The sequence below is a fragment of the Maylandia zebra genome, linkage group LG14 (assembly GCF_041146795.1).
Source record: "Maylandia zebra isolate NMK-2024a linkage group LG14, Mzebra_GT3a, whole genome shotgun sequence".
Lineage (NCBI taxonomy): Eukaryota > Metazoa > Chordata > Actinopteri > Cichliformes > Cichlidae > Maylandia > Maylandia zebra.
Genome location: NC_135180.1, coordinates 36,203,760 through 36,226,116, shown reverse-complemented (window position 1 = coordinate 36,226,116; position 22,357 = coordinate 36,203,760). Strand labels below are relative to the sequence as shown.

General features: G+C 42.7%; 1 protein-coding gene across 5 annotated transcripts in view; it reads right to left on the bottom strand.

The window, feature by feature from the left end:
• Positions 1-405: 405 nt before the first annotated feature.
• The window catches only part of pak1 (p21 protein (Cdc42/Rac)-activated kinase 1), a 78,162-nt gene continuing 56,210 nt past the window's right edge, over positions 406-22,357 (bottom strand). For all 5 annotated transcript variants that reach the window (XM_004575507.2, XM_004575508.2, XM_012916134.2 and 2 more), the window contains 10 exons: positions 22,052-22,165; positions 20,987-21,221; positions 17,550-17,613; positions 15,962-16,010; positions 14,246-14,358; positions 11,698-11,815; positions 10,565-10,664; positions 10,064-10,260; positions 8,823-8,960; positions 406-5,390 (listed from right to left, as the gene is read on the bottom strand). In XM_004575507.2, the coding sequence (XP_004575564.1) occupies positions 5,304-5,390; positions 8,823-8,960; positions 10,064-10,260; positions 10,565-10,664; positions 11,698-11,815; positions 14,246-14,358; positions 15,962-16,010; positions 17,550-17,613; positions 20,987-21,221; positions 22,052-22,165 (1,215 nt within the window). In that variant the 3' untranslated portion in view covers positions 406-5,303. The remainder of the gene's footprint in view (positions 5,391-8,822; positions 8,961-10,063; positions 10,261-10,564; positions 10,665-11,697; positions 11,816-14,245; positions 14,359-15,961; positions 16,011-17,549; positions 17,614-20,986; positions 21,222-22,051; positions 22,166-22,357) is intronic.

Below are 22,357 nucleotides of genomic sequence, written 5' to 3'. Positions count from 1 at the left end.
ATGACACACCTATGTACCACGGCACGGTGGTTGGGAAATACTGGTTTAACCTCTCTACATCCACCAGGTCACCAGCATCACATCTCCGACGAGGGCTGAGTTTTGTTTTAGCATGGAATCTGTTTTCCTGATAATCAGCAGTCTGTCAGTGACCTTGTGACCTCACATTATAGCTGAGATCAAAATGCAGTGGTGTGGAGTCTCACCTTACAATGCTACAATTGAAACCTTTAAATACTTAAAAATAGAGCTGTTATTATTGTTCTGCCAATAAATACAGCTCTACAAATACAAAATATACGTTTCTGTTCTAGCGCCCCCTACAGTCTCTGGTTGTGCCTCAACATTGTGTAAACAACAGGTCAGTACATGCAGCAGCTTAAAAAAAAACAGACCAGGTTTTCAGTTTTTGTAGTTTTTATTTTTTTTTTTTAGAGTTGTTTCAAAAAAATCCAAAATGACTGAGAAACAGATAAATTATGGCTCTGATACAGCGGGGAGCAAAGACTTCATTTGACCTTCATTTGGACTGTACCAAGTCTGAACCCGCCCCTCTGAACTGCTGCGAGGACAGAGTCACCTCCTACAGTAAAATGAAGAATTTTACCAAAGTACGTCAAAGTAATGACGTCACAGATGAGGACCACCAACCAGAAAAACATTAAAAAAGGTAATGAAACATTTTACTGAGATTTAAAGGATCACTTCAAGCACATATTCTGTGTTTGTACACCCGCAGACAGCACAGGTAGAGACGTTTAACATTTTCTGTTTTACTGGAGTTAAAGTGGACCTATTATGCATATCCTCATTTTACTTACTCTGTACACACAGTTTTTAGCTCTAACTAAATCTCTCCTCCGATTCATTTAGGTAGCAGCTTCAAAATAAGCTTTTGTTCCTTTTATTTATTGATTTTCATTCTGTTATTTCCTGTACTGTTTTATTTCAGTTTAAAGCTCAGGACTGTTTTAAACGCTCAGTTTCAGACAGTATTTCTTTTTTTACTCTTGGCTCTGGATGACATCATAGAGAGTGGATGTTCCTAATATGGTTGTCTCAGACACAAAAGACGTTTTTTCCTTCTGTGAGAGGCAGAGGAAAGTTAGCTCAAAGGGAGGGTGACCTTTAAAGGTACTTTTGTAAAAACCCTAAAAAAAATTAACAAAAACTTTCACCACAAGGTGGCAGCATTTTCCAAACTCGTTTTAGTATGGGTGTGAATCCCCAACAGCTGACTTTTAACTAATCTAATGTTTCTACACCTATATTCTCTTTTAGTTGGTACACATAAATATGACAATAACATGAATTTTGAACAAATGCTGAGCTAAAAGCAGCTTGAATTAGATTTAAATGTTTCATGCTGCACCATCTTGTGGTTCAAAGTGGTATTGCATAAGCCTGCAGCACGGCCCTATTTAACCTTAAATTGATATCACTGCAGCACAACACACACCTGTCCTTGACATCACACCCTAAATGTTATTGACAGTTTGTTCATTTTGACAGGTTTTCAACTTGCCAGTCACAAAGTTTTACAAAACGAACCTTTAAAGCGAGGGGTGAGGGGCTGCACCGAGGCCCAGTATGACATAAAAAAAAGGATTATTCTGAACTGTGAATCAAGCTGCAGCAGTTGAAGTGAGCATATATATATATAGGTCCACTTTAAAACACACTTTTGCTTCAGAGTAACCACAGAACAGCTCAGCTCAGCGGTGGGGTTCAGACCAGGACACAAAGATACACGGTGGTGGTTAACACACTTCACACAGGCTTTGGATGTTTACTTCGGTGCCTTGCTTAATGACACTTCAGCAGCCACTGTCCAAATCTGTGCCCTCAAAAAGATCATTAACATGAGTTTATCATCCACGTTAAAGGGTTGGTCTTCCACTAGGACTGTGATTCTTTGTGAAAGGGTTTCATGTTTTCAAGCTTAAAAAACACTTTTGTTTATCACATGGCCAAAAAGAACAGGAGACGGGATTCTTTGCCGTCACGATTTACAGATCAGTCATGTTTACGTGCTTAATCGTCCCACAAAGGCTCACTTTAAGCCAGGAAAACCCCTGAATGCTATGTTAATACATCTGCCAATGCTGCAACTATCAGAAAATAACCTGCAACTATTTTGGTAATCGATTAACCGTGTGAGAGATTCAACCCATCACAGGTTCAGCGTTACATATTTTGGAGACAGGAAATGTCAGTATTTTTTGATATGTGCTAGTTAGTAAGGATGTTTTCTTGTCCTCTGATCACTAAAGTTTAGATAAAAAAAGATTGAAGTCAAAAATCACAACTTCTGAGCGTACAGGTTAGGAAACATATCCTCCGTGACGACTGTATCGTCACCTTTTTTAGAGAAAATCAATCGCTGCTGCTTTTGGACTTTTTTTGTTACATAGCAAACTTCTACAGATGTCAAACTGGGTAAGCGTGAAAAACATGCTTTCACTTTTTTCAATATTTGAGAAATTTACGGATTAACTGAAAAACAAAGAGAAGAATCAGCAGATTACAGCAAGCTGCATCCCTCAAATGTTGCCGTGGATCGTTGCCGTCACTCTGATAGAAAAGCAGTCCTGCATCTTTGAAACAGTTTAAGGCCAGAGGTACATTAACAGTACATAAAAACAATGAAATCATAGAGACGGTTTTGAATAAATGTTTTGGAAACGTCTGCTGCGTATTTACATTGCAAGTGTTCATTGTGTGAGCAAACAGTCGTGGCTGCTGATGGATGCTTTGGCTCTTGCAGGATCTGAACCTGAAACAGGAGTTTCTCCTTTGTTTTTAATTTTTTTTGCTAACAAGAAAAAATTTTGTTCCAAAACACTTACTCAAATATTCACATCTGAATCAAAAACAACTAATTTTCTATGGTCGATCAGCTAAAAACAATCAAATAAAAACAGTGAGTTTGTAAACAAAGGCAAAAACAGATTGTTGCTGTCATTTTTTTGTCATCTTGTAAAATATACACCTCGTATCGCGCAGTTGTCCAGGCAGGACGAAAACGACATCGTACCATCTCGCTTCTAAAAAATAGGATTAAGATATGATCTCCCGTATCGTACACAGGCGTCCTTCGTGACTGCACGTTTCAGCATCGCCACAACTCATTATTTTGTTTCTCTCTATCTTTAACGTACCGTATAAAAAAAGTTTGTTCACATGCACATTCTCTCCCTCAGCCTGAGCGTCGAGCCCGCAGACCGAAGCCCCAGAGCCGCAGATGGAGCCACTTCTCATGTTTGGTGATGGATAAACACAGAGTTTGATTTTCCTCTCGTACAGGATGTCAACAGCACAGAGGTCGAAGCAGGATTAGAGCTGACAAGATAACTTCAGGTTTAACTCTGAGTGATCAGTTAGGAAGCTCACAGAAACTTACGCAGAGCTCAGAGATCAGCATGTGCAAAACGGTCATCTACCGACCAATCCTCACCCCTGATCTCAGCCAGCGTCTGCAGCTCGTTGTTTCCTGAGCAGTGTCAATAAGAAATGTGGATTCTTATGAGCAGCTGTTGCAGGAGCTTCCTTTTCTCTTTTTTGCTGTCGATTCATGTGACTTCTAAATCCGTCTTATTGCTCTATAAACCATAAAGGAGTTTTATTTTCTGCAGGTCTGCTAGGGCCCTGAGTGACGCAAAACCATCGTTCTTCACAGCTTCACTACCCCTAATGCTACCTGCACACTGGAAGCGATTTGCAGCGATTTGCAGCGACATGACGTAAGCGGTGGATAACATTTCAGGACTTCAACCAATGGGAAGATGGCGGGACCCAAATATAAACTTGAGACCAAAGAATACCTGCGATCGGCATTTGGCCTGGTAGTAAATATGTTAGAGGGTTACTGAGACACCCGGAGACTCGTAGGTTCGCTTCCAGCGAGTATGCAGTTTTAGCGAGACAGCGAGTGTTTGCTGGTAAGTCTGCAGCTTCCACACGAATCATGGACCAGTGCCGTCGCATGAAGGCTTTCAGTGCAGCTCGTGTAGCTGCTTGTGATGAATTTTATCTAATGATCACTGCAAGCACTCGTCGGTTCCTCAATGCTAATGTTTCCCTAGCGACTGTTGGTCGCCAGTCAGTCTCTAGGCCTGTGTGACCGAGGCCTCACTTACATGTGGGACCCTCAAGTTTGGGTTCAGACACTGAGAGGTCGACTGACCTTTACAGTCGTGCAATCATATCTATATGAATATTTAAAGCCAGGGTTCACATCTTGAGATGATAAAACCTTCATGTGAGGCTAACAGGACTGCAGATGTTGGTGTACTGGAGGAGATCCAGCACCTGTAATGCCTCACAGCTGTAAGGGGACATAACGGGATAGCAGCAGTGCTAACAGCTGTCCAGATGTGCACCAGATGACATTGAGAAGAAGGTTTTTGATTTCTACATTTCTTTCTCCTTGAAGTTTTTGATTGTACTTCATATTCTGCACTCTGCTCCTGATTTTGAACCCTACAGCTGTGAATGATTTCCTCTCAGCGTAAAATGAAAGCTTCCAGAGAAAAACGTGTCCAAACCGGGTCCATCGACGGCTCAGGGTCCACCAGTGTTTCCTCCTGATAATTAATAATCTCCTCTAACTCACAGCTCACACTGCAGACACGACAACGTACCACAAATCGTCTGCTCCGTGTCAGAAACGACAGAATTTAACGCTACAATCAACAGAAGTAATAACCCAACATCCCCCGCTGTGACACTCACAATCACGCGCTAAAAAAAATAACAATAAAATGAAAATCAACAAATGCACTTTTAGAAGATGATGAAACGGGTACGGCCGTATCCGCCGATGCATCACAGGAAGTTAAAACACACAGACACACACACACTCAGTGGGCGCTGGTTGGCTGTTTGTGGTCCGGGGTGTTTACAGTTAGAAACAAACATCATTAAAAAAACAAAAACAGTCTTTGGGCTCTCGCTCCCATGCTGTGGTTGTTCATGCCGGCTGAGAGGGTGATGATGCCAGAAGTGACATCACTTCATTACAGTTAGGCCCCACCTTCCTGTCTGAGTCCAGTGGAGTGTCGAAGAAGGAGATGTTACCTTTTGCCATCCCTGTGAGTGTGGAGTTGGGGGTGGGGGATAAGGGAGGTCAAGCTTGGGGTCAAAGGTGACGGGGTGAAGGAGGAGGTAAAAACAGAAAAACAAGGAAGGAGAGAAAGAGTGAAGGCGTTCAAACGGTTGGACAAACCCAGCCAGCAGCCATCGCCGCCTTCACAGGAGGGATGACAGACACACAGAGACAGAAGGGAGGAGCCAAAGGAGAGCTAGCGGTTGTTCTTGGCCGCCTCCTTCGCCGCCAGAATGAGAGGAGTCAGACTGGAGAGCGGCTTCGCCATCTTCAGAAACTGATGCTGAGGGAGGAAGTGAGGGGCGGGGAGGAGGAGGGGACAGAGGGAGGGGAAGAGAGAAACAGAGAAAGACTTCAGTTCACTGCACAGAACATTCACCACAGGCCTGCAGCGCTGAGCAGGATCTGCAGGCTTAGCGAAACAAGTTCAGGTGTGACCCTGGGCGTGCAGCAGGACAGGTGGATCACATCACCACGCAGAGTTATGCTGCAGCTGTAACTGCTCTGGAGCAGGTGGTGTTTGAGATCAACGGGTGCAAAATCACTGCCTAAAGACCAATCAGATACCTGGAGGAGCCCTCAGGAGTTTTTGTCTTTCATTTAGCATCAATGAGAGAAAACAGATTCTTTGGTTCAACTTTATCCCTTTATTCCATTTGATTGTTCTGTAAGTATTAACATATGTACTTAACCCTAAAACAGGGATTACATATGTTGAGTAACCTGCTCGAAATCTGTTTTTAGTTGTTCTTTACTTCATTCACTGCTATCAGAAACCTGCAGGACACTTTGAAAGTCATTCTCCTCACAGTGCCGACTGTCACTGATGTCACTGCTGTCAAACTGCATCACAGATCCAGGCAGAGGAAATTCATTAATACTGACGTACATTTTAAACATGGTGCATTTTCTTAAACTGTTAAATAGAAATACTAAAATTATACAGGCTGTTTGGCTATTGAGCATCTTGAGACATTATGGGAAAGTTTGACACCATCAAAAATGGCAAACTTACCATATAGACCAGTACTAGTAGATTACTGGCACATGAAGTCCAGTATAAATACAGACACGGGTGCTTCGGACATAAAGTCACAGCAGCTGTTTCTTTTGCATGCTAACTATTTTCATCTACAGTGAGTCTCTTTAAATCAGTTTAATGCCTTTAACGCAAATACAGCACCGTCCCTGTCATCATCTGTCTTTACTTTACAGTCTAAAGCACCTCGAGGCAACTGTTGTTGTGACTTGATGGTATATAAATAAAACTGAACTGAACCTTTTTATTATGAGCAAACCTGAGTAACTGTGGAAGTCCTCTTATTTAATTGTCTCTCTCTCACTCAAATGTCTTCAAACTTGTGAGGACCAGGCTTTTAGTCCCCAAAAGTTTGGTGAATTTCCAATTTCTGGTCCCCACAAACATATGAATGCCCGCTCACACACACCTGAAACAACCTTTTAACTTTTATTTCAGACAACGAGACCTGTAACTGCACACACACACTCAGAGGATCCATTAAATTGAATTACATCTTCAACAGAGCTCCTCCTGAAACACTACAAAGACCTGCGAGATCTGACTCATCGCAGTTACACAACTCACGTTGCTCCTCACTCACACCTCCACCTCGTCTCCACACCCACTCAAACTGTCTGTCTGTGAGGCTCGGGCCTCCTCTGAAGGAGGTGAAGTGCTCAGCGTCAAGTCTAAATGGATGTTTTATGCCAAATTACAGATGAATCTGTCAGATATCTAACTTCGAGATAAGCGACGCCTGAAGGAGGAAAGCAATGCCAGTCAAATACAAAACTGCAGATCTGAATATTACTCTGATATTCAAAAGAAAACCCTCAACTTTCTATTAACTTTACATACACAAACTGGGAAAATAATAATAATAAATGTTACTTTATAGATTAAAGAGTCAAATTTCTGTTCATTCTCTGGAGGCTGCTCGTTCTTCTTATCTGATTATCTGATTTTGTTTCTTTGTTCTTTTCCGTTAGAGCTGCTGTAAAATAAGTATGAATTTAAATAGTGGAACCTGTACTTTACTGAGATATTTCTATTTTCTGCTGCTCTGTTTAAAGTGGCGGCCGTGGCTCGTCGACCAATGGGAAGGTCGGTGGTTTGAGTCTGGATCCTCCTGTGTGAGTCCTTGGGTGAGATACTGAACCCCGGAGTGAGTGTGTGTGCATGTTAGTCAAAGTGCTTAGGTAGGTGTGTGAATGATGCTCGCAGTAAAAACTCCTCAGGGCTCATTTAGAGTGTGATATAAGTCCCTGACCCTTTATTGACTGTCTGTAGTCTCACTCAGACCAGAGCAGCTCCTCTGCTGAGGTCTGATACGATGTTTTAAAGGTGGCCAATCACGGCACATTCGTTGCTACTAATTTCCAATAAAGCTGATTTGTTTTTGTGCGTCATTTCTGTTGCATCAAATCTCAGCAGTGCAGTTCGATGTCCTCCGTGTGACTGACTCACTGTTTAATGGATGTCGTTTCATTTCCTGTTTAACGTGTTCTTTCTGTCTTTCAGGTAGTTTTGGTTCTAGTTTCTCGCGTGTCTCATCGTTACAGTTATTGTGTTTTCCAATGTTTCTCATTCCTCAGTCGGTGTGTTTTAATGCTTCGCCCTTCACGGTGTTGCATATTAAATGTTTATGACTGTTTGGTGTTAAAGTTACAGGTTATATGTCCTCTGTCTAATCTCCATGAAACAAACTGTAGTCAGTCACTGAGGGCTGGGATGGTTAATCAAAGGATCGATCCTGTCTGCTCCTGCCCGCCTGGCCCTGAATCCCCCCGTTTCCAGCTTTCTTTGTGCTTTTCTGCGACTCCTTCTCTAACCTATCCGGTCAGCTTTGTGCAGCTCTTTCTGTTTTCAGGAAGTTTTAATAATGAAATATTGTGTTAGTCTAACCTGGCAGAGTCCAGGATCCACACAAGGCTCATGTTGACCTTTCAGCTTTGTCGCTGTTATTCGATAAATCTGTGGATGTTTTATCAGGTAAATGTTTGAAACAATCTTGGAGGTTTAGGGGTTAAAGGATGTCGAGATCGAGTGAGCGTCGCTGCTGTCTGTTCACTGAACAGTGACACAAACCAGACATCAGAGTGTTTCCTTCCTCGGCCTGTCAGATTAATGATGCACAGATCCACACTTTAACATCACAAAACCAACTCAATAAATCATTTATGAACTTTTTTTTTTATTTAATAGCAAATTATGTTAAATCTTACATTTTACATTTACTATCAATTTTTTTTTTATTTGTATTTAAGCTCTAACTGTACATTTTTCTCCCAGAGAAACTGAAACCAAAGAGTTTCATTAAAAGCTTTTTTCTGTCAATAAACACAAACGATCGAAACAGCGAGGAACTAAAAAGAAAACGTTCCAACACAAATTCAGAGCGATAATGAATCTGGATTTATGTTTGACATTTAACATCCAGGATTTTGTTGTTTGTTATGTTTACATAAACAAATACACTCGTTTTCATATCTTAGTGAGGACATCTCATTGACATAATGCTCTCCCAGCTGCTTACTCTAACCATCAAAAATGAATGCCTAATCCTAACCCTGACCGGTGAGTGTGTCCTCACAAGTGACTGTTGGTTCTCACAAGTATGGTAGCATGCCAATTTTCTGGCCTCAGAAAGACATATAAACATGTACACACACACACAAACACACACACACGCACCTGCAGCAGCTCTTTAGCCGAGCCTCTCTTCTCCACGTCCATTTCCAGACATCGGTTCAGGAAGTCTCTGAATATCGTCGACAGCTTCTCCGGGTTCTGCAGCTCCGGCGTCCCGTTGGTTGCTATGAGATACAGCGCCTAACACGTGAAACACACACAAGCAACATGTCTGTCTTCATCCCCACGAGGCAAACTCAGAGTCACAGAATGAAGGATTGGTGCCATCCAAGAAATACAGAAGAAATACAGGACTGTGCAAAAGTTTCAGGCAGGTGTGGAAAAATGCTGTAAACAAAGAATGCTCTCAAAAATATAAATGATTGTTTATTGGCCACAAATATATTCTGCAGCAGGACAACGACCCCAAACACACAGCCAAAGTCATTAAGAACCATCTTCAGGGTAAAGAAGAACAAGAAGTAGTGGAAGTGATGGTACGGCCCCCACAGAGCCCACAGCACATCATCGAGTGTGTCTGTGATTACGTGAAGAGACAGAAGGATGTGAGGAAGCCTGCGTCCACAGATGATCTGTGGTTAGTTGTCCAAGATGTTTGGAACAACCTACCAGCCGAGTTCCTTCAAAAACTGACTGTCAACATTTTGTTGAATGATGAAAATAAATGATTTTTTTGAAAGCATTCTTTGTTTACACAAGTTTTCCTCACCCGCCTAAACATTTTGCAGAGTACTGTATGATCACGTGCACTGTGCTGACCTGAATACACAGAAAGATAAATCTGCCTCATTTTCCAACACCTGTATGTGTAAGGAGGCTTTTTAAAGATAAATCATAGACTTTGATACAATGTGTCTGAAAAACAGAGAGTCGTGATCCCAAAAGTCTTTTCTCTCATAAATCTGAGGATGTGTGTCTTCTTCTCTCTTCTCCAGGATCTGATAAGATACTGGAGAGAGCCTGGGGTGGTTACAGCTGGGCAAACTGGGCATCTAAAGTTTTGTCTACCAAAAAAAAAAAAACTATTAAATTAAAATCATCTCAGCGTTCTCGAGAAAATATCACAAACTAACCTGGATCCATATCTGCGTCTGGACTTAAGTCATGCATGGAGTGGAGGGATTTCCCTCCAGTTGTGAAGTAGGGAAAGCGGCTGCTCTGACTAAGCAGTGCGCCGTAACACACAGCTGCAGCTGTTGTGCTAATTTTGAGTTGCTGAAGTGATCTTGGCCTTTGTTCCCCTTTTCAAACCTTTTTCAAAGAGCCTCCCCCTCAGAACTCACCCTGAGCGGATTCTCGTTCAGGTACGGCGGCTCTCCCTCCACCATCTCTATCGCCATGATGCCCAGAGACCAGATGTCCACTTTGGGACCGTAAGCTTTACGGGTCACGACCTCCGGAGCCATCCAGTACGGCGTGCCGACCATGGTGCTGCGCTTACTCTGCTCAGGAGTGATCTGAGCGCAGAATCCGAAGTCAGCTGAGAGCAGGAGAGCAGACAGAGTCAGTCGATGGAAAAACTGAAAAAACATTAATGGAAAGCAGTGCTCGGTAGATGATGATGATGATGATGATGATGGGAAAAGAAAACGCCTCTAGAGGAAATGTAGGTTTTAAGGTCGGGCTAAAAGCAGCACACATCCAGTAACATCCCACCACACCTGCCCCCTGGTGGTGAAACGTTCATTTAAAATTGGCAGTGGGTAATTTAAAAACAGTATCGGTAACAACTGCAAAGCAAAAACAGCGAGTTAAGAGTTGAATGTAAGTTTTTGTGGACTGACTGAGCTTGACGGAGCCGTCCATGCCCAGCAGGATGTTGTCGCTCTTGATGTCTCGATGGATGACCTGGTTTGAGTGCAGGAACTCCAACGCCTGGAGACACTGAAAAAACAGAAAACTATAAATTTAGCATGTAAAATATATATATTAAAAGAAACACGTCAGAATAAAATGGAGAAACTGACACTGTAACTGAAGATAATCTGAGATTCACAGGAAAGAGCAAATATCCAGCTTCATATTTTTATTGCATGACCTCGAACCTTGTCGTCAACCTTAAACTGAAACAAACTGTTTAAGCTCCTCCCCCTCTTCTGACTGGCTGCTCCTCACAAACTGAAAAACCAGGGGGCGGGGCTTCACAGGCAGTGAAGTCTGAGAATATCATATTGAGATATCCACTTTCATGACATCATACAGAGCCAACAATAAAAAAAACTGTCTAAAATTGAGTGTTTATCTGGAGCCTGAACATAGACTTTGTTTTTGAACTACGCCGTGTTTAACACCATCACAGGAACAGGAAACATGGATCTCAGGGCAGTTTGTGAAACAGTCACATGATCATTCGTCTGCCCCCTCTCACAACGATTCATGCACATGTAAACAAAGTTGTTATTTTTTACTTTTAAAGGTTGAAAAGGTCCACATTTGAGGTTAGGAGGGAGGTTGGAGGGTTTGAAATCATTTTGTTGTCCAATTTAGATTTTTTACACTTGATTTGTATTATTTTCATTGGGATGCTCATTTTCATAAGTAATAACTTGGTTAGGTTTCAAAGTTAAACGCAGCTGGGTTGGGTATAGAAAAAGATGGGTTAAACTGGAAAAGTTAATAATTTGATTATTTTGTTGAAAGATAACTCCAGTGCAAATTCATTAGTGATGAACACAAACAAATTACAATTGGATGAGTACCGGGCTGATATAAAATGAGGAAAAGCAGAACAGAGTCACTTCAGGAATTTTGTTCCAGGTTAAATTTGAGCTCGTTACGTTAAATATTGTGGGAAAAACAAACAAAACAAACAAAAGAAAACATTTTTTTTCCCCCAGAAGTAGAGATGTGTTGCTTTTCTGTCACTAGGAGCTCGCGAGAGACAGCACGGAGATCTCAGAGTGAGAGCTGTTTTTACCTCTCTGCACACAGCAGCAATCTGGGCTTCATCCATGCACGTTTCTGTTACGACATCAGTCAGCGAGCCTCCGGCCAGGTACTCCATCACCACCCAGAGCTCATCACCCACCAGGTAACTATTGAAATTAAGACATTTTATTGGAAACTGAGCTTCAGAACTTGTGAAGTCTTTTTCTGCAACCATGAAAAAAGTTAAACACAAGAAACATTTTTTGTTTTTTTGCTGTTCTGCTAAGAAAAAGATGCAAATGTCAGAAAATCTGTAAACTGTTTTGGCTTGAGTAATTTGGAACTTTGGCCTTAAACCTTTTCACTGTTGAAGTTTTGTTGGCATAGATGCAAATTAATCATTTTAATAACCGCCTTTCTTGATTGTTTTCTTTTCAATCGATTAATCTATAAAACGTTGAGGTCGAGTCCTCAGCTTTCATTTTTAATAGCACAAAGTCAAAGACATTTAGATCTGGGAAGGCGGTAACCACAAACACAGCAGTTTCTTTGATACATTAAACTTAAAGTTTTAGGAATAATTATTAATATTTAATTCATTTGGTAACACGATAACTTTAAAACAAGTTTTAGCATCAGATTTACCAAATTACGGCAAACAATGTATCGATGAGAGTGAAAAGTTCTCTGCATGGTTCAGTAACAATGCTCTAACTGTTGTATCAATGACAGCAGGCCAAAAACAAGCAGGACTGATAAGCAGCACCAAACAGTGTCAGCAGGTTTAAACTGTGTTTGTTTTTGAGGAAACGCGTCACACATCTGATCACTGAGACGCAGCTAAAGGTAAATCAGTTGATTTATGTTGCTCTGTGTGTGCACTGCTGAGAAACGACTCACAAATACTTTTGTGCTCTCTGCAGTTTCCCTTATGGTCTGTGTGGAAGCGTGACTAAAATCCTCAAACAGCGCAAACCGCTCGGCTCCCTGTAAAATGTAACTGTCCTGCCTTTAATACCCAACCTGGGGCTCTCCTCCTCCCTCGTCACTGAAAACAACAGTGCTCTATGATAGCTGTCTAAAAAAGTTACGAGAAATGAACCCAAACAATGCAGCAATCAGTGGGTTTATGGATGTTTTTTTAAGTCGGCACAGATCCTCCCACACACACACACACACACACACACACACACACACACACACACACACACACACACACACACACACACACACACACACAGTAAATCAGTGTCACAGAGAATGTTGTTTCCATGGGGATGGCAGCATTATCACCAGTCTCGCACATTTTTTTACTGTCTCTTGAGGCAGACAGGTAACTACGGTAACCAGACACCACGCTCACAGACACATGTCCAGTGGGTTACCATGGCAACAGCAGCCCCGAACCGGGTAACCTCTCAAGTCGTTTCAGTCTGAACATTTGTCAGCTGAGCTGGAGTTTCCGTGGTGACGCCTGCTGTGTATCATTTGTCCAGAAACATCTGGAGCCTCTGATTTGTTCTCCGCGTTTAAAGGGAACGTTTAGGAAACTCGCATGTTAATATTTGTTTGCACACAGTATGTAGGTAAGGAATCAACATGTGAGGAACAATCAGGTTTTTGGGTGGCACTCAACGGTGGGAACCTCCCCTGCCCACTACGGAGTAAATCATTCAAAATGGCTCTGAAACGACTTCTTTTATCAAGAGAAGAAAAAATGATTAAAAAGCAACTTTTTAATCCAGGAGAAGAACAGCAGTAAAAATGAAAGAGAGACGAAAACTGAAAGTGTTAGTGATGAATCTGTGTAGTTCATGCGAGGATGAGGGGGGTTTACGTTGCCCCTGTTGAAATCTACACAGATTTTGCATTGGTGAGACAGAGAGAGATAATGTGCTGCAGTGATTCATGCAGCAGTTACCCAGCAGACATCGACAACAGAGGTCCAGTCACACCGGCTCTTTTTACAAAACAAGAAAAGCTAAACACATCATTCCATTAAAAAAACAGAAATTAAAGCATGCATGTTTTTTGTTTTTAGCAAAAAAGCACTTGATTGGTCGCTGGACTCCATTAAGAGAAGACAGGAAATAAAAACCCAACAAAATAATCACCAGCTCAGCTGCAGCTTCTAGAAAGTCTCATCTGTCAGCTTTAATCTTTCTGAACAGGAAACAGGAAGTGCCTGAAACGCTCCATGCTTACCAGCCCGTGAGGCTCCGCTCGTACAGGGCAACACCCACCCAATAACATTTAAACATGTTAAATATGTGGTGACATGCAAACATCTCATCCTTTAGCTGCTCTGTCCCTGAGGAAACACCTCCTGGAGGTGTCCAGGAAGTTCCCTTGACAGGTGCATTTTATTGTGGAGTAGCTGCACGTCTATTATAATAGTTTTGTGTTTTCTTTTTTTTTTATTTTTAATTTTTTTTAATTACTTAAGTGCAATGATGAGGTTAACACTGACACCACAAACTGTTGCAAAGCTCTAAATCAGGTGTTGTGAAAATGTGAAACAATGTAAAAGATTAAAACTGGAATTTTAAACCGTGACGTTTTCCCTCAGCGTGGTGACGCGTGATGGCGTGCCTCACCTGTCCAGGTAGTTGACTATGTTTGGGTTCTTGTTTTCCCTCATCACCAGAATCTCGTTGATGATCAGCTCCTTTTTCGGCTGCTGCTGCAGGTTCATCTGTTTGATGGCAACCTTTAGGGAGAAAAATAATAGAGAGAGGGAAGAATTATTATAAGGAGAAGTCTGTGTATGAGGTATAATGCAAGAGGATGACAGACAGACAGAGAAAAGGCCGCGAGGCGGGGAAGTATTTAAATCTGAAAGTAGTGAAAGGCTCGTGGCAGACATTTAAACGCGAGCACACAGACTGATCCTCAGAGAGCGAAGCTGAGGAGGATTATTCCGACAGACGAGCGAGCTGAGGGTTAAAATCAACCTGGAAGTCTCGGTAAATGAAGCCAGACTAAATCCACTAACGGGTGTTTATATCATCCCAGTGCAAACTCCATATGATCACTTCTCCCTTCCTCTTCTTCACTTCATCTCATCTGATTAAAGTCTGCACCAATCGACACGTTCTTCAAACTTCCTGCTGAGTTTTTAACGTCACGCTGTTAGTTTAGTTTAGTCTGAGACTCCGTCTGGGGAACGAATCAAGGTTTTCCTTTAAACTGGCCTTTCAGACTTCAGGGCGTTTAAGCCTCAGCAAAAGGACTACTTGTATTCTGGGACAACAGGACATCACACAGACTTGAGAGCTGGCAGGTTAAAGACCAGCTGGTGTCCAGTCTGACTGAGACGTCCTCGCTTCTCTCTTTGAGGAGTCCAGTCCTCAGATACAAGCACCAGTGCTGTCAGATCTACTGTGGAAGGCTGTTTTTAAGAGAGATGAAACAATAGAAAGAGCAGTTTTGTTGCTTGTTCACCATAAAGAAGCCAAAGTGTGTCGATCAGGGAGGTCAAACTCATTCTACACTGTGAGCCACGTACAGCTCACTTTGATCTTAGTGGGCCGGACCAGAGAAAGTCGTCTTTCGGTCAGTGTACAGAAGTTGAACTACACATTTAATCCCTGAGATATTCTCAAATGAAAAAATGAGTATAATTTCAACACTGCATCTCAGTTTTTCTACATGATGAACAAATGCTACTTCGGGCTGGGAGCAATAATTGTGTACAATTAAAAAAATACATTTATTAGCTCACTGTGCAGATTTGTTATTATTGAATCTTTTTTTTATTACTTATTTACTTTGGTGTTGTATGGACAGCCGGGGGGGAAGTCATAAAAATGTAAAAAGTATAAAGTTACAGGTTAAAGTTAAAATTTATATCCACTTTACATTTTCCGTTCAGTGGGCCAGATTGGAGTCTTTGGCGGGCTGTCTGCCCCCCGGGCCTTATGTTTGACACCCCTGGTGTAGATTAACATCACACAGTGGTTTCGTTTTCCTTCTGTTTGCTTCAGGTGGCGCTGATTTACACATTAAACATCTGCATGTATGTCTGTGTATCCTGTAAGTCCCTATATCGTTATGACTGAGCGAGAAAACACTCCATATAAAATGTTGGTAAAGCCACGAATAGTTGGAGGTGAAATCTTTTATCTCGATTCTTGTCCAAACGTGGACGTTTCGGTGGGACGTCTGAGTCGTGTTTTCCACCTTTACTGTGCACATCAAATGTCTCAGCAGCTACTTGCAAAATTTTAATAATGGTCAGTATTTCCTTTGTATCTGAAAGAACGGAGAAATGTGAAGAGGAGAAGAAAATCATGCTGAGGACAAATAAGTACCTCCTGTCCTGTGGCGACGTCGATAGCTGTGTACACCGTCCCAGACGCCCTGAAACAGACAGCAGAGATCCTCAGTTAAACATCACACAGCAGGACTGGATCAGCTCATAAAGGTCATAAATCCTTTTTTTTTATCTTCTTTATGACGGCGGGAAAGTTTTTTCTTTGTTAAAACCGCAGCTTTCAAACATTACAGCTGAGCCTCTGCTGCCTTTTATGACCTTTAAATGTAGTCTTTAAATCACAAACGTCCATCGGCAGTTAATATTACTTTACATTTATACCTTCTGAATCTGCTTTAGTGACATTTTAAAATAATGAAGACACAGATGTTTCACCAAAGGAAGCTGAAGTGCAACAAGAGAAACAACGATGGAAAAATAGCAAATAATCGTTTTACGTTTTAAAGTGAAACATTTGGTTGTTTTGCTTTTTGTTTTGGAGCCGGCCTGGTTTCCACATCATCAGCGACTCACTGTGATGAAGTTTGGTGACTTAAAGTACAGAAGCAGCGAGCTAACCAAGCTAGCTGCTATCACACTCAAATATGAGCTGTGTCCCAATTCCTAGGCCGCATCCTTCGGAGGACCTCGGTCTAGCTGGGCCGGGTCCTTCAAAGACAGAGCAGGCCGGAAGTGCGAGGCTGTGAAATTGGACTGTCTAACCTTCAGATTTGCGTCACCAGCTCTCGGTGGAGTTTAATTAACTCGGCCGTCTGCTCCTTGCTATCTAAAATATATCAGGACACGAGTAAATTCTATCATCATTAAATAATTTCTGTTTATTCAGTTTTCTGTGTGACGTTTATTCAGCTGTGTAAAAACTATAACTTCAATCTCAGCCAAACCGATTTACTCAGGAACAAATAAAACATTTTTAAGTTATCTAAGTGACTTATATATCATGTTTCACCTGAGTATCGAAGGATCGTAGGGGTCTGAAAACGATGAAGCCGGGAGTCCGGTGTTCTCGCCGGCTCTAGTGAGCCTTGAACCCCGGTCAGCTATCGAGCTGATGGGTAACAGACGTCTCCGAAAATGTCGGAGCACTTTTGCAATTATATGATATTTGAAGTTTACACAGCTACATTCTCGCCTGAAAATATCTTAAGAGTTTATTTTGTGACCCAGATAGAGTCATATTAAAACTAAATAGCTGCCGCCATTGTTGGGAACTGGAATTGGCTGGGCTGCGCTATGAATTCTGGGTTGGTTGGACCACGAAGGATACGCCCGACCTGTCCTTCAAATCTGGGGAAATGAAGGACGCATTTGTCGGTGTCTTCAAATTGGGACAGCCTTCATCGCTTGGCTGTAACGTAATCGGCCTTCAAATTCGGCCTCCGAAGGATGCGGCCTCGGAATTGGGACACAGCAATGGTCACCTCCTGCTCCAGAAATCCAACATGGCGGCCGACAAAGCGTTAATATTAAGACCAATGGAGTCCAAAACCACAGGGGAACATCCATCATTTAGGTTCAGTTTGTAGTCATTCAACACCATCACGTACAGATTGTACTGTATGAATATTTATTGTGTACATGCTAAGATTCATGTTTCGAACACAGATGGCAGATTTTGGACTCACCCCTGTCCGATCTTCTCAAATCGTGTATATTTCTTCTTGGGGTCGCCCACACTGACGATCGTCCCTGAGTTAGAGGAAGGACAAAGAAAGAAGAGAAAAATCTTTTATCACAGCAGCTTTAAGGATCTGCAGGAAAACAAATGATAATAAATAAAAATAAAAATCAGGCCCTCACTGAGAGCTGAAATATTTTTATATGCGGATTTACAGAATCGCTGAATTTGGATGGATAGAAGAGTCGCGTGTCTTTCTATCCATCCTAGTTCTACTCTACGTTCATCACACTGAGGTCGATGCAGCATGCTGACTGGGAGGAAGAGCAGAGAGAAGAGAGGTGGAGAGCAGTAACGAGCGATGGGCGGGTCAGAGATAAAACAGGACGTGAGAAAGGTCAGAACTGTAAAGTCAGGATGGAAGAGACAGAAACAAAGAGAAGCTCTGCCTGCAGTTCAGAATTACAGGACAAAACTTTAAGTCACTCTTTTAGGAAATGATGGAAAGATAGGACAGCCAATCAGACGTGAGGATTGGACAACTGGGGGCGGGACAGAGGATATCAGGTCTGTCGATCAGAAGAGGCAGACAGACGAGCAGTATCCTGGTCTTACCAGCAGAGGGAGACCTGAGCACATCTGGACAGGCGCGTGGCATGGTTCAAGAAATATATACAGGCTCTTACTCAAACATTCAAACATTCAAACATTTCACTGCAGCGAAGAAAGCTTTAAAACTGTGCTCACTTTAAATAATAATTATTACATAATTACTTTAAAGTACTACACTTCTGAGCAGAGATGAGATGCTTTAATGTGCTGGTTTATTTAGGTAGAGCTTTTTATTTTCTCCATTACTTCTCCTTTTGTACCGGTGCACTGAATCATTTTAGTCTTTCAGATTTTAATCTGACAGATGCAGCCTACGATCAGGGTCACAGGTCAAAAAAAATCAATCAGTGCCTCCCACCTGACTCAGAATCACCTGATTTCTTTCAGATTAATGCTATTATTATGTTCAGACTTACAGGCGTTACAGGGGGGGGGGGGGGGCGATGAAATGTGTTTTAATGAATATTTATTTGGGATATTTGAGTCCTCGTAGCTTCAGGAGATAAAAACCAGTGAGTTATTATTAACCTTCCTTTTTAATAGAAAAACCTCACAGACCCTAAAAACCTAAAAACCTTTAAATCAAGTAAAAAATAGAATAAAATCTCCTGTGTTTGACTCTTACTCTCATCTGGCTCATGTCAGCTGCCAGAGTCAGTGGAGAATATCTGCGAGTCTGCAGGAAAGTTCAAATATCCGTTCATATCTGTGGCTCACTTCCTAGAAAAAACAGACCGGGATCTTTTATTGTTAGTATCCGCACAGCTCTGTGGGGTCACGCAGGGGGCGGTGGAACCAGAATATGAAGATTTGTACTTCCCATAATAACGTTTTTCACAGGAACAGCGAGCGAGCGCAGGCGGATATTTTAGTTAGCAAGAAGTGATAATGTTATATAAGTTCTTTCACTTTGCTTCACAGACTGCAGCCCTTCAAGCACAGCAAAAAGCAAAATCTTTCATGGCGATGGAAAGTCTGAGCAAATGAAGCAGAAAACAAGCTGCCCACAGACACACGTGGAAGAAAGGAGGTTTTTATGCTGCTACGCTGATGTCGTACTCATAAATGATGTTAAACGTGAAAATAAGAATCAGTTTGCTGAAATCAGCAGAGAGACGAGCCCAAAATAAACTCGAAGCCTGCTCTCTGAGGGAAGCTGCGCGTGCAGATAAAGCGATGAAATGTCCTGTCACGACTAAGAGAAGCTAAAATTAGCTCACGGACACTCTGCGCTCTGCAGCAGGTACATCAGAATATGGATGGATTATCAGGACCACAGGCCTCAGACTCAAACCTGCACACTGAGCCTGCACTTCCTAACTGCAGAGTTCACGCTGAGATTCACACCGCTCCTCTGTTAGCTTCCATATCTGACACATACAGTAAAGTATGCACAAACATTTATGTCTTAATAAAACTGCCGTCTGATCTACAGCACCGACTTTCATTGATCAACTTGTTAAAGTCCACCTCAGGCTGTTCAGGCGAGCTCACTTTGAACATGTTTAAAAAGGACCCCTCCCCTCGGCTGGAAGCATCAGACACTCTGAGCCGTATTTGTTTGGAAAATGCTGAATGTGAATCCGTAACCAGGAACCTTTTTCCTCCACAGCAGATGTCAGAGGGTGCAGTGACCTTCCCTCGCACTGCTGCTCCGTCACCATCGCTCATCGCCCTGTGACCTCTGGCTAGCAGCATTAGCATCCAGGACTGTGGCAGCTTTTCTCTCTTTATGCTTCCTCCCTGTCGACCTGCAGCCTACGTCATTATGATTTCATTCAATCAGCTTATTTCTAAAGCATTCAAACCATTTAAAAAATGTTTCTACATTTTCATAATGTAGAAACATTTTTTAATGTACACATTAAAGAACACTAAAAGGCTCTCTGCCTGACTCCAGCTCTCTGGGGATCTGCCCCTTTGTCCGAGTGGTAATCTGTCTCTGTCAGAGGTCAGCGACCTGCACACACATTAAACATATTTGAGGCTTTTAATGAAGGTGACAAAGCCTGTTAATGGCAGCTGAGCCGGTCAACATTCCTGAAAGTTACGATCCAGATATTTTACCACGTGTGATTATTCTGCAGTGCCTTAATGCCTTTAAGCATGATCAGACAAAGCTCTGCAGCCACTTTGAGTCTGAGCTTCTGTTCTTCATCTGTACGACGGCGGGATGAAGAAAATGACCTTTTTTATATTAATTTCTACAAATTGCTGAACCTCAGTTTGTGCTGGAGATAAATGTCTGAGCAAACTTTTTAGGGAACGACAGTTATGTCTAACTCACAGCACGAAGGGACAACAAACTGAGTCCAGAAACAACAATCCAGCACTGCCGGCACAACTTTAAAGCGCTACAGAAACAGCATGCTGCTCTTTTATACAAAATCTTTGACGCCACCTCAAAGCTAGGCGGGTGACACCGACACGGAGCTTATGCCGAGTCCAAACAACAGGACGCAGCTGAAGAGGCTCGCAGGCTCACTCACTGTCACCACATTTATCTGTGGGCTGTGTTTTTAAAGCTTTTCTGTTCTCAAACTCATCAAAACTAAAGAGTTTTCAACTAAACTGAAATGAAATCTCACTCTGGAAACTAACTGAAACCAGACTGAACAGAAAATTCAAATCTAAAAATAATCAATAAAAATAACTTTGCTAGCAGGTGTGAGCCATGAGCCCTCACAGCCATTACTGTGTGGAGTTACAGCTGTTGCCCAAATCTCAGCACAGCTCCGTCAGTCAGGGCTGAATCTCCACCTCAGCACAGTAACCGTTACCGGGGTCAGATTTGTCGTGTTAGCGTGCTCCGAGTGTCTGAATGAGCCTTACGTAGCTTCTCCAGGATCTCCTCGTCAGACATCTTCTTCTTCCTGGCTTTGTCCTGTGGGTGGGGCAAGGAAGGACCAGGGGCGGGGCTAGCACTGGGAGGGCTGCTGGGAGCTGCTTCTGCAGGTTGGGCGGGGGTGACGGCGGCGGCCGCGGCGGTCGGTGGAGAGATGGGTGAGGTCGCAGCATCTTTCGTGGGAGGAGGAGGGAGGGGCTCGATCACTGAGCGAGTGTAAATCTGAAAGATGAAAAAAGTCACTCCTGTTTTTATCTGTGGTGCCAAATAGACGTTTAAAGACGAAGCTGAAAGACATTAAAACAGCTTTTGTTATCTGTTCATCTCTTTTTGTCCACAGGCCTCTGGAACAGAGACGTGGACATCAGTGAGACACAGTTTAAATAAAGGCTGATTGTCTGTAAGCCATAAAAACACTGGAGAGTGAATCTAAAGTAAAAGTAATGAGTTTAACTGAGGCAAACACACAACACAGCAGTGTGTGTGTGTGTGTGTGTGTGTGTGTGTGTGTGTGTGTGTGTGTGAGAGAGAGAGAGAGCGAGAGATGGTGAGAGTCAGGTGCATGAGACTCATCACCGAGGAAACTGCAGTGGCGCCGTGGAAACAGCCTCTCAACCGCAAACTGTCTGAGTGAGAAGCAACAATGTGTGTGTGTGTGTGTGTGTGTGTGTGTGTGTGTGTGTGTGTAGGATGAGATGAAACAATGTTGCCTGACAACAACAGTGACAGTAAAAATCTGTCATTGTCTTTGATGCCAAAAATTGGAAGTTTACTATAGTTGTGTGGACCAACAAAATCCAGGTCCCCATGGGTTTGAAGGCATTTTTGAGACTCAAAATGTGGTTTTAGTGTCAGGGTTACAATTGGGTTATGGTTAGGTTTAGGGTAAGGGTTAGGGTTTAACATTCGTTTTTGATGGTTAGGGTTGCGGTAAGCAGCTAGAGAAAACATTATGTCAATGAGATGTCCCCATAAGATATGAATACCTGACGTGTGTGTGTGTTAAGCTCGTATGTGCAGTGGCAGAAAGGCGACAGCGTTTGTGTTCTTACTGATTTGGTGTGCTCCGGTCGGGGGGCGATCACCGGCGGGGGCTCGGCCTCGTCTTCGTCCTCATCCTCAGATACGGTTGCTATGGCGGGTGTCTCGGACACGGCCTTGGAGCTCTGCGTGATGTCACAGGGAGAGAGAGGGCGGAGCCTCAGTGACATCATGGTCACATGAGCCACAAACGATACCAGACCCATCATCGCTTCCTGAATTTCCTGCCACTTCCTCTACTGCTTCACTGTCTCATCATACAGAGGAGTCCTCCGGCCCGTCTTTAGCTCTCCTCCTTCTTCTCTGATTTCAGCCTC